The 12147-nt window shown below is 37.1% G+C and overlaps 1 protein-coding gene across 1 annotated transcript; it reads left to right on the top strand.

The window, feature by feature from the left end:
• The first annotated feature begins 3141 nt into the window (after positions 1-3141).
• LOC116121874 (ABC transporter G family member 20-like) lies at positions 3142-5622 on the top strand. Its single transcript, XM_031407788.1, has one exon. It carries the CDS (start codon positions 3257-3259, stop codon positions 5456-5458), a length of 2202 nt encoding a protein of 733 aa, XP_031263648.1. The 5' UTR covers positions 3142-3256; the 3' UTR covers positions 5459-5622.
• The last annotated feature ends 6525 nt before the right edge of the window (positions 5623-12147 follow it).

The following is a 12147-nucleotide window of genomic DNA, read 5'->3' on the forward strand; positions in this document are numbered from 1 at the left end:
AAGTTTGTTAATTTAACTAAACACCTATAATAATAAAAGTTTATAAACGGACAAAAACACACCCACCCACCTACATTTGTCAGATATCGGCCATTATCGTCGGAAGGTGACCGGAATCTACCGTAATGACGCACTATCATCGACTGGATATGGTCAGTTGTGTGCCAATCTGACTTTTTTTGGCTAGAATCCACAATGGATCTGGCCGGAAAATGCTAGATATAGTTGTTATCAATGGCCAAATGTGGCTAGATGTGGTCTTTTTCGGCCAGATCCACGGTAGACTGTCCGAAAAAGGCCAAATCGGCACACTACCAACTATATCCAGCCAGTAGTGCACAATTACGACAGATTTCGAGCACCTTCCGACGGTGCTAGTTGGAGTCTGACAAATGTGGGTGGTTGGGGGTATTTTTGTTAATTTATAAATTTTGATTATTGAGAGTGTTTAGTTAAATTAACAAATCTAAAGAGTTAAAAATAATCTAAATATTTTCAAAAAATGTTATTAAAAAAAAAAAACTTTTAATACTACCCAACTCAATTTTTTTTTCAAAAGACTATTAAAAAAATTGGGTATAGTTAAAAGGATGTTATGGACTGAGCTGCACAGCACACAACTTAATTTTACCTCTTGTTGATATAAAATCAACAGCAGATTTTGAGGATTTCGAAACAACCCTGATGATGTTTATGAAATTTCTCAAACTCAAAGTCAAACTTTCAGAAATGTAGCAGAATTTGTTACAGGGAAAAAGTTAGAAACTTCTTTGGACATCCTTAGAAAAAGGCTTAGAACACAGTCTCCATTTCACCTTTTACTAATTCTCTGCTCTGGTTTACTTAATCAAGAATGGTTTTTGTTTGCTATGAAGAACAAGTTGACATAGAAATACTAGAAATACTAAAGTAAATGTAAACGCAAGACTTTAAATGCAAGAGGTGTGAAATGAGTGAATTAGAAGGAAACTTTAAAACAATTGGCAGACAATGATGTAACTGTGCTTCCCCCAAAAAATGCTTTTTTCAGCCCCAGAATGAAGAAGAAATTATATTAATAAATGAAGAAACTTCTAATTTTTTTTTTTTTTTTTTTGATAATTGGGAATGTCCAGACTAGCTTATGCACATCTCAACTAATTTTTCGAAATCTTAAAACTACCAACCGAGTAAGAGTTCTAGTGGTTACCTCTATTACCAACTAAGGAGAGATTCAAATTTATGACCTTTTGAGTAATACACCTAAGAGTTTTTATCGAACCACTTGGTCACCCAGAGATAATTAAAAGAAAAAAAGGAACTTTTAATCCATTAGCTTATTGCAAAAGAAAGTGTTTTTAAAACATTATACACAAGTCATATTTGAGACAAATTTAATGTAGATTTGGGGTTTTCTTAATTTCAGGGGCAAAAGATTTACCTCAAAAACTAAGGATTCCTTTCACATCTAAAACTTGTTTGATTCATATTTGGGGCTTCAAAGTAGGGGTAAAATAAAATAGAACCTGTTCAATCGTTCACACAAACAAGGAAGCTGATTGATTTGTTCAGGGAATACTTGAAACATTTTCACAAAACATTTGTGTTTCTTTTCCCAATGTCATATTTTGTTTTGGTGTACCATTTATTATTTGATATTAAAATTAAAGAGTAAACAACTTTTTCCCACCAAGGTTTGCCTTAATGACACTTTCCCACAAAAAAGTTTTGAAAATACCACTTTTCCATCCAAAGTTTATATTCCATTAATACCCAAAATACATTTTACTTTCTCAGCCAGTGTTCGTCGAGTTACCAAGAACTAGGGTAAGAGAAGTTTTGTATAGTGGAGGCTGGTGGATCAAATAATGGTGACCGATTGAATATTCGTCGTCAAAATCAGTTGAAAATCAGTTAAGAATAGGAAACCCTAACTTTGCGGTGGTCGACAATTAATGAGAAATTAGGTACCGGAGTGAGAGAGGTTTTTTAGAGAGGAGATCGAAGGTTCAAATGGTGATGACGAAGGCAATTTTCTCCCTCAGAATTGGCTTTGAGTAGCAACGAAATATTAACTTTGGGTGGAAAAGTGGTATTTTGAAACTTTTGGGTGGAAAAGTGTCATTAAGGAAAACCTTGGGTGGGGAAAAAAAAAGTCGTTTACTCTAAAATTAATTGGCAACATCTTTCAATCGATTTCAGAATAACCCTTGCCATTATGACACTTCACAGTTCACCCGTGGAGGAATTAGGTTCAACCAAAAATGGTTGCCCCAATCTTGCTTGTAAGCCAGGATCCTCTCTGTGTTTTACCTTTTTTTTTTAGACTTTTCTTACCACTTTTATCAGTGTATCAATAGCAGATGAACACCCATGTAGTCATTCCACAGTAGATATAACATCCATACCTAACATAGAAACCCAATTAATAATAGAAAAATGAAGATAAAAAAGAAGGGTACGTGAATAACAATTAAGCTGGAAAAATGGTTTCAGTCAAACTGAGTTATCGTGAAGGAATGAAGGCGTGTGGAAAAGAGATTAGGAAGTGTAGGCCACCGTTTGTGACTAATAATAATAGTCCCTCAATGATACAGAACTAATCATATTGCATTTGCCTCATTACACGAAAGGTGTACATGCTGCAGTAATCAAGTAGGACCCTGCTTCATCTAATCCCAGTTTTGATGGGTTCATTTCATTAACATTCAAATAAACAAGGATTTGTTTGACATCTTACCTAACCTTAATTTCTTGTACTAAAAAATACTTGATAATTATCCCAATACTTACAGGGATTCTTCATTAAGATTAAAGAAAGAACATTCACTATACAGGTAAATTGATCAAACAAAATCACAAGAACATCACAGAAACCATTATATTGACATCACAAGTGAATGTTACCTTTTATGATATAGGTTATGGGTCCTATTACACTTGTTGCCAGTTGGTAATTTTTAGTAGATAGGCAATTGGTGACGTTGGTATTTATAACATAAAAGACGAAATCAGTAGCTCTATTTTTTGGTATCTATTATATAATTTATTACTCTTTTTAGACCCTTGGTTACTAGTTTAAGTTTTGTGTCAAGTAAATAAACATTGACGATCCGAAATTAAATAGTGTAGTCATACAGGAGCAAAAGTTAGATACTTTAAATCACCAAACATATTGACGGTACTCTCTTTTTCTTTGTCATTTCAGCTATAAATCCCTTGCATAGAGAGTTTTGTAACTAAACCTCACCAAAAAAAAAAAAAAAAAGGCTCACTGATGTCTCGTGTTGGAGGCTCAAACAAGTCCCTGGCGAAGCCAATTGCCGGGGACGATCTTACATTCTTTAGACAAAACCAACCATTTGAGCTCCAACAGTACCCGAGAAGAGATAAGCCTGATGTCTCTCGCACTCTCGCGGAGCTCTTAAGGCGCGTAGAAGATGCCAATAGTTCAGGTGACAACACTCCTATTGATCATAGAGTGCTTGAGATTAGCTATTCTTGCAGTTCCCTGCCAACATCACACCCTTTTGTTCTTTCTTTTAAAAACTTAACATACAGTGTAAAAGTTCGTCAAAAGCTAGAGCTTCCATGTTTTGGAAAGGACGCTCATGATTCACCAGAGAAGATCTTACTCAATGACATATCAGGGGAGGCGAGAGAAGGTGAAATCATGGCCGTTCTTGGTGCTAGTGGATCGGGGAAATCCACGTTGATTGATGCTCTTGCAGACAGGATTGCAAAAGACAGCTTGAAAGGAACAGTGTCTTTGAATGGTGAAGTTTTGGAGTCGAGGCTTTTGAAGGTGATTTCTGCATATGTCATGCAAGATGATCTTTTGTTTCCTATGTTAACTGTAGAAGAGACGCTTATGTTCTCGGCCGAGTTTCGGCTTCCTCGTTCGCTTTCAAAGAGTAAGAAGAAGGCTAGAGTTCAAGCTCTGATTGATCAACTTGGTCTCCGCAACGCGGCTAACACAGTCATAGGTGATGAAGGACATAGAGGAGTTTCTGGAGGTGAACGCAGGAGAGTTTCCATTGGAACTGATATAATTCACGACCCAATTCTCTTGTTTCTCGATGAACCCACCTCAGGTCTAGACTCAACAAGTGCGTTTATGGTGGTTAAAGTCTTGCAGCGAATTGCCCTGAGCGGAAGCATTGTTATCATGTCTATTCACCAACCAAGTTACCGAATTTTAAGCTTGCTTGATCGCTTGATTTTTCTTTCACATGGTAACACTGTCTTTGGTGGCACACCAGCGAATATTCCTGAATTCTTTTCCGAGTTTGGGCATCCGATTCCTGAGAATGAGAATCGAACAGAGTTCGCTCTTGATTTGATTCGTGAGCTTGAAGAAACTCCTGGTGGAACCTCTAACTTAGTGGAGTTCAACAAGTCATGGCAAAACAGAAAGAATCCGAGAAAGCCAGAGTCCAAGAAAACAAGTCTATCCCTGAAAGATGCAATAAGTGCAAGCGTTTCAAGGGGCAAACTTGTTTCTGGTGCTCCGAGTGACTCCAAATCAACTTCCTCATTTCCAACTTTTGCCAATCCTTTTTGGATTGAAATGATAGTTATTGCCAAAAGATCACTCACAAACTCAAGAAGAATGCCTGAGCTATTCGGAATTCGCTTAGGCGCTATTCTTGTAACAGGGATTATCCTGGCCACCGTGTTTTGGCATCTAGACAACTCACCCAAAGGCGTTCAAGAACGTATAGGCTTCTTCGCTTTCGCCATGTCCACAACTTTCTACACCTGTGCAGAAGCAATCCCAGTCTTTCTTCAAGAACGAAACATTTTCATGAGAGAAACAGCTTACAATGCTTATCGCCGTTCTTCATACGTTCTTTCTCACTCAATCATCTCCCTCCCTTCTTTAATTTTCCTCTCTCTTGTCTTTGCCGCCACAACCTTCTGGGCTGTGGGCCTATCAGGAGGCTTCTTCTTTTACTTCCTCGCAATCTTGGCCTCCTTCTGGGCCGGAAATTCCTTCGTAACTTTCCTCTCCGGCGTCGTGTCTCATGTCATGTTAGGCTTTACAGTCGTTGTCGCCATTTTGGCTTACTTCCTCCTCTTCAGCGGCTTCTTCATTTCCCGCAACCGAATTCCTCCCTACTGGATTTGGTTTCACTACATTTCTCTGGTGAAATATCCTTACGAAGGCGTTATGCAGAACGAATTTGGCGATCCCACGAAATGCTTCGTGAGAGGAGTGCAAATGTTCGACAACACGCCATTAGTGGCAGTGCCGGAGGCCGTGAAACTGAAGCTGCTGAGTAGTATGAGCGGTGTTTTGGGCATAAACATTACGGGCAACAGTTGTGTGACAACTGGGGTGGACACACTGGTGCAACAAGGAATCACAGATCTCAGCAAGTGGAATTGCTTATGGGTTGCAGTTGCTTGGGGATTTTTCTTCAGAATTCTCTTTTACTTTACATTGTTGTTAGGCAGCAAGAACAAGAGGACATGAATAATTCCATATAATAATGATGAGAACATGAAAATTGTTCAAGGATTTTCTTGTTTATAAAATAATTTTAATTTATTTTCAGAGTCGATGAAGTGTGAATGCTAGTGGTTTCGCTTCTTAAATTGTAAGATTTATAGTGGAAGATACTTTTATTCTTTGTTTTATCTTCTTATGTTTTCTCATTTTGTGCCTGAGGAATTTATTTGTTTTTAAATTTACAGTCTAAATCAAAATATCGCCTGCAAACAGATAATTACCGACACTAAAATAAGTGAATTATTTTATTATCCATATAAAGAGTCCAACAATTATCTAATACCCAACATAAATAAAATAAAAACTAGAAAAAGGCTAATTAGTTTATATGTCATCTTTATATTATTTAATTATCTATATAAAGTCATATCAATAATTTTTTTGAAAAAAAGAAAGATATATTGTAGTAGTTAAAAAAATACGACCAATCATAATTTATAAGAGATATTTTTATTTTTATGAGTTAGAGAAACCATTTATTCGAATAAAAATATTTGATCACATATTAAATGCAATATGAATGATGATTTTAATAGACTTATTTGCACGTTTGTATATAGTTTATCAATAATACTATGCTTACTCACGATCCTACTAACCATCTTACTATCATGTGTAAATATAAAACATAGTACGTGTACCATAAGCATAGTACATGTATCATATGTAATTTTAACAAAGGATAGTAAGATGATTAATAAGATCGTGAGTAAGCATAGCATTACTCATAATCTATTTCAATAAAGTAAATATACAATCAAGTATTTTAAATATTAAATAAATTAGACAATTTGAATACACGAACCAAGTTAATCAATACCTATAAATTATAGTTTATTTACAAGAATATTTTAAGGATATAATCGAGTTTTTATTTATATATGTATAAAATATTAAAATGTATACTATAAATTATCTCCACTTAAATAAAAGCTAATTATTTAGGAAAAATATGTCAATTTGAGAGATTAATTGTTTAATTGTAACAAACCAATTATTTTAATTGTTTCTTTAACTTGGTTTTTTATTAATATATTCTCTTAATCAATATAGAGGGTTACCAGCTATATAATATTTTCAATTAATTATAAATGTGTTTAATATTAATCAATTTCTTCCAAAAAACAAATAAATAAATAATTTAGTAAATTTTGACATTGGACAATTTGGAGTTTTGGACTTGTGATTTCATACATCTAGGATTAAGAATTCAAATTTCTATGTAACACCAAACCTTGGTCTTACATTTAAGATTAAGAGTTCTAATTTTTATTAGATTATGTTCATATGTTACATATTTATATTTAATTTAAAAATTATTAAATTAAAATGTATAGTGACATAATATATTTTATTTATGTTTGAGAATAAATTAATATAATTCATTATAGGCTATAATTCATTAATTCATTTCATTAATAATAATAAAAATAATAAAACTTCACATAATGGAAAAATACAATGGAGTGGTTCAGCAGCTCCAGTTCATTTAGATTGATTTTACTCCACCCATCAAGAAGTGGGTTAATCTAAAGTAAACGCATTCGATTCTGGACAACCCAGTTGTCTATCATTTCATTAAAAATTTTAAGTAATTAATAAAAAAATATCATTTTATTAATTTAATATGAAATTAATTGAATCGGTTCATATTATAGGAAATTATATGACTTAATATGTAATATATTAAATTAACACGACGTATATACAAAACGTGCATACATAATTTAATATATCTGGTAATATCTACTCTAAAAGACAAAAACACAAAAAGGACAGTGCTACAGAAAGCTGTCCTTATCAGTTGGCTCTACCGGAAGAGTAAGAAATCAAAACGTGTACTATTCATACGAAACGGGTTATATCCATTGGCCATGGATAAGTTGGGAAGAGTTTAACTATAGATAATCTTTTAACCATCCCATCAAATAAGTGGAAGATTTATTACACTGTAAAACGTTACCTTGCCACAATGTTATGTACTTCCAATGCCAATAAAAAGTAACCCGATATTTAACATTCAGAAAACCTTTTGATTGCATCTCCTGGGCAATCTCGGTACCTCAACCGACTGCTTCCTTCTTTTGCGAGCCGGGGGCTATTCCGTCACATCATATAGTGCCTTATTCTTCATGCCTTCTTTGCTGATATGATGACAATGAACGAGTTCCTCCTTCCCATTGAGAATGATACAACAAATGATTTCTTATTGTGAAGAATGCAATGTCCTCTAAGCCCAGAAGTTAGGGAATGCTAAAAGACTGATTATAAGCATTTCTTTGACCGATAGTACTTCCCAATAAGACTTTTTGGGAACAGACTCACTCAACCAAAGGAAGAGGAAGCAGGAAAACTCACTACGGTAAGTAACTCACTCTTGACTTGACTAGAGCATTGATTTAGACTGGACGGACTACTGAATCTTGACTTGAAGACTGAAGCTTGAAAGCGGATTGGCAGGAAAGAAGATTTAAGCCGTACGTCCTACTGCTTCGATGGAATGCTTGATTGATTGACCGGACTGACTTAAGCTTGGCCTACTTGAACTAACAACCATAAAGTAAAGACAGAGAGAGGAAGTCTCAAGCTGTAAAAAGTAGGCATGCCATCGATGCTAAGAGATACACGAGCTATCATAGATCCCTCACCGATGAATAGCATACTTTCCTCTTAAAATATCCCTTGAATAGCCAGATGAACCACTTGAGCCTCTTATTTCACTGAATCCGCTCCCATCTTTACAGAGCCTTGAAAGCTTATAGGATCTTTAGGCTCTAGAGAAAGGGACTATGATGAAATCATTGAATCTTAGCGACGTGGTGAAAGATCTAAAAGAGGTGGATGATCCTCTCTCGCTCTCTTTTCGTAGTCAACCCGGCCCGGGAGGCTTTCTCAAGTTCCAGATCAGATATGGGCTTCGGTGCCATCGTGAAAAGCCCTACTCTGTACAGAGGATATCGACTACCTTTGGGCATTCCTTATTTCTTGACACAACACAATGCCTTTCCTTTTCCTTCAAATCCTTCTATCATTGCTATAGACCTCAGAAAAAAGCTGATAAGCGCGCCTGGGAAAACAATCCCAAGAAAAGCTTCTCGCTAGTGCTTACCCAACTGCTGAACATTGCCTTGCTACGGTCAATAAATTGCCTTAAAGTGGCTCCGGATGACCTTGAGAGTCAAAGCCCCGATAAGGCTCGCATAGGCTACACAAGCTACAGTTCGGTACACTGAACACGAAGCCAATCTCAATGAAGAAAAGAGAACAAAACAGCGCTTATCAAGGCCTAGGTCAACCATTGGTTGAGGGAACTCCCTGAGCGCTGCGCGTGAAAGCCAGAAGCAACTCCTTGAGCTGGGGCAGACTGTGTTTACATTGTCATAGTCTTTTCACCACATTGGCAAGCCGTACTGAACACACACCTACCCACATGGGATTGGGATTATAAATGTCCATTATCTCAATCAAAAAGGGGAGAGAGCGCAGAACTTCGGTTCGGTGTCAAGTTCACTGTACCCTAAGGGGGGGAGAATGCGGCTCTCTAGTTCACTGTAATGTAAGACCAACTTTGAAGGGATCTCAAAGTTCCCCATGACGTCAATGTTGTTACGAATAGTACAATAGAGCCAGAGCTCTTCGATGGTTGAGTCCAGTTTAGGCCACTACTCTATTATATTAGGCTTCTTGATGCCTTTCGGGTGCCAAGACTCTATCTTCTTGTCTATGGCTAGATCATTATTTACGACGATACTGAGCTTCCATTTCACAGCCCGCACATGCTGATAAAGGTTGCCTTCTACTGAAGGTGAATCAACGTCTTCACCTTGATTATATTATTTATATATATATATATGGTTTAGAACCAAATCCTGAGTTTTGTATCATGAAAAAGTACATTTCTAAACAAGCTCAATTGGAAGCATACCTTTCGCGGAGCTCAAACTCCTGCCATAGCGTCGGTGTATGGCGCACCTGAGTTCGCTCTTTATCGATTTGGTGAAAACCAATGCCATAGTCTCGTCTTCTCTCTTCTTACTATAACCAAACTGCACTCATGGTTTGAGAGATCCTTTTAACAGGTACAAACTAGGGATAAGCCACTCAACACGGATCACACAGAGAAAAGAGAACCTTATATTTGAAGCTAAAATTACCCAACTGATAAAAGAGACAATATCCCATGAGTTAAGCATTGATTGAAGCGTCAATTTGACTGATTCAGCTGCTGAAACAGCTTATGAAACGACTTCTTCATACGTTTGTAGATTTGGACCGCTCCACGGGATTTGAAGATCAAAGGAACCTTTCCCAAAAAGAGTTAGTTAGGTCGGACCCGTTACATGACAAAGGTGGACTATCTGTGTTAAAAACGCGAGCTGGGAAGTCAGCGAAGCTTGAATTGTACAAGCGATGTGCTTCACTGATAGAAGTAGAAGGGGTCCGCTCTATCTCCTGCTCGGACGGGTCTAGATCCGGTTCAAATTTGGTTGATATTCAGCACGGAAGATCCGCCTTAAGCGAGCCTGCGACTGTACCCTTCCTTAATGTTGTTTAGTTTGTGTACAGCTATGCCGAAATGAGGTAGGGCAGTGGGCGGGGAAGGTAATCAATCCCATTAAGAACTTCCTAACCAACAACTCTCCTTTCTCCTGATTTGGACATTGCATTGCCAAACCAAAGGAATGGCAAAAAGAGAAGCAAATGAATGATTCTCCAACCATAATCAACCGATTTTCAAACATAAACATCTGATCAAGGTAAACCACCCCGATTGCGGATAGCCTAGACCTCGAAGACTGCGAAGTAGATGCCAATACTATTGTTTCCACACTTGCATACACAACAACTTGAATATTCACAGGATTTGCATAATTGAGCAGGTTGGCTGCACTATGCCTCCTCCCCGAACCATCAAAAGTCGAGCCACCCATCTTAGTGCCTACCAAACTAAACCCGTTATACGGATAAACCCAAGCCTCCAACAACCCATATCTAACTGCAGATTGCCAGTTCCTAAGCTCTGCCCTAAAGACAACTGTCTTCTCAACCCACTCGTATGACTCGTTTAAAACTCTTAGGTCCCAATTAACACCCGATTTCTAATAGAATTCTGGGTCTTCTCCGCTCTGCTGTAAAAGCCAACATTTATGGCAATGGCACTTCTGACACTTATGGCAATGGCACTTCTGACACCAAGAATGCATCCTGTATACATCCTGTCCTCTGGCGTTGGGGACCCTATCCTTGAATGTGAAAGCTTGGACAAGGGAGTCAAATGTATCAACCTCAGTAAGTGTGGCCAAGAATCCTTCTTGGGTCATCCAATTGGGATTGTCATAGGTCTCGTTCAAACACAAAAACTTGATAGGACTGTGACAAGATGCGGCCAACGGACAACCGACAGTGCCACCTCTTCCCCCCTATAATTAGATAGTGAGAGTAATCTTTCGATGGTGGCGTTGACCATGAACTTTAGATAACTTGGATCGGGTGCAAAAATTCATATAAAATTATTAGTCTCTATTTTGTTACCATAAAACCTAAAGCAAAACAGACAATAAGAAAAGGAAATTTTCATGTTCTAATGAATGTTGTTTAGGTCTAACTATATACTCATACTAAGTGGAATTTTTCATTTTTTTTTTTTTTTTTTTTTTTTTTTTTTTTTTTTTTTTGTGTTTTCACACAACCAAACAGTTTGAATTGATTTAAGGAAAGAAAAAGTTATGAAAAGGTGATTGGGATGATAAAACATAAGCGCCCCTTTTGTTTTCTTTCATTTTCTTGCTACCTTCAGGATTAGCCCATAGAAAATCCTTTGCCCTTTGTCTACATCATAAGAATGTGTTTTGGAAGTTGAAGAGGACATTAGGTCTTGTTGAATTGAATGGCTGCTGTAACAGATTGATTAGAGTCCTTTTACTTGCTTGGGAAAGAAGTTTACCTTTCCATCCTTGCAATTTATTTTACCTTCGCTCCATATAGAAGCAAAGGTCTCTTTGTTAACTCTGTTTTGATCAGTGGAGAGCTCCTAGAGATTTTTATGAGCTGACCATATGAGGAACCCTTAGAGACCTTCCTAGAGCTCTTTTTAGCCTGTTCGGTAAGTTTGCTGAGAAAGAGAGAGAAGACTTGTTATAATTGACTAATTGGCCCGAGGCCGAGCAATCATTTTCCAGTATATTCTTGATTGATCTGCAAGCAGGAAAGGAGGCTTTGCATTCTGTTAACTACTTATAGCATACCTATATAGAACCTAGGCAAAAGGATTGCCCTAAAGCAAGTAACTGAACTGAAAGTTGGGTAAGGGAAGTGTGGAATTGCAAGCAAACATCTTGCCCAGGGGGAAGGCAAGGAAATTGTTAATTGAACAAAACAAAATGTCTTAGCAAGGCCGAGTTTAACACTATATAAGCGTCGAAGAAAGCGAAAGAATGCCTTTACCTCCTTTACTTACTTTCTTTTGAAAGCGCTAGGCACCTCTTAAAATAACAATCTCCCTAACAATGAAAAAGGCACAAACTCATCGGTATTCAAGAACATCTATGCTAGGAAAAGTGGTAGAAGCCAAGGTTCAAAGACTAGCATCAGATTTTTTTACTTCTCTTACTTTTTTTAACCAAAAATAAATACCTCTAAGCTCTTCCTTGCTC

Source organism: Pistacia vera, unplaced genomic scaffold, assembly GCF_008641045.1.
Source record: "Pistacia vera cultivar Batoury unplaced genomic scaffold, PisVer_v2 Contig102, whole genome shotgun sequence".
Classification (NCBI taxonomy): domain Eukaryota; kingdom Viridiplantae; phylum Streptophyta; class Magnoliopsida; order Sapindales; family Anacardiaceae; genus Pistacia; species Pistacia vera.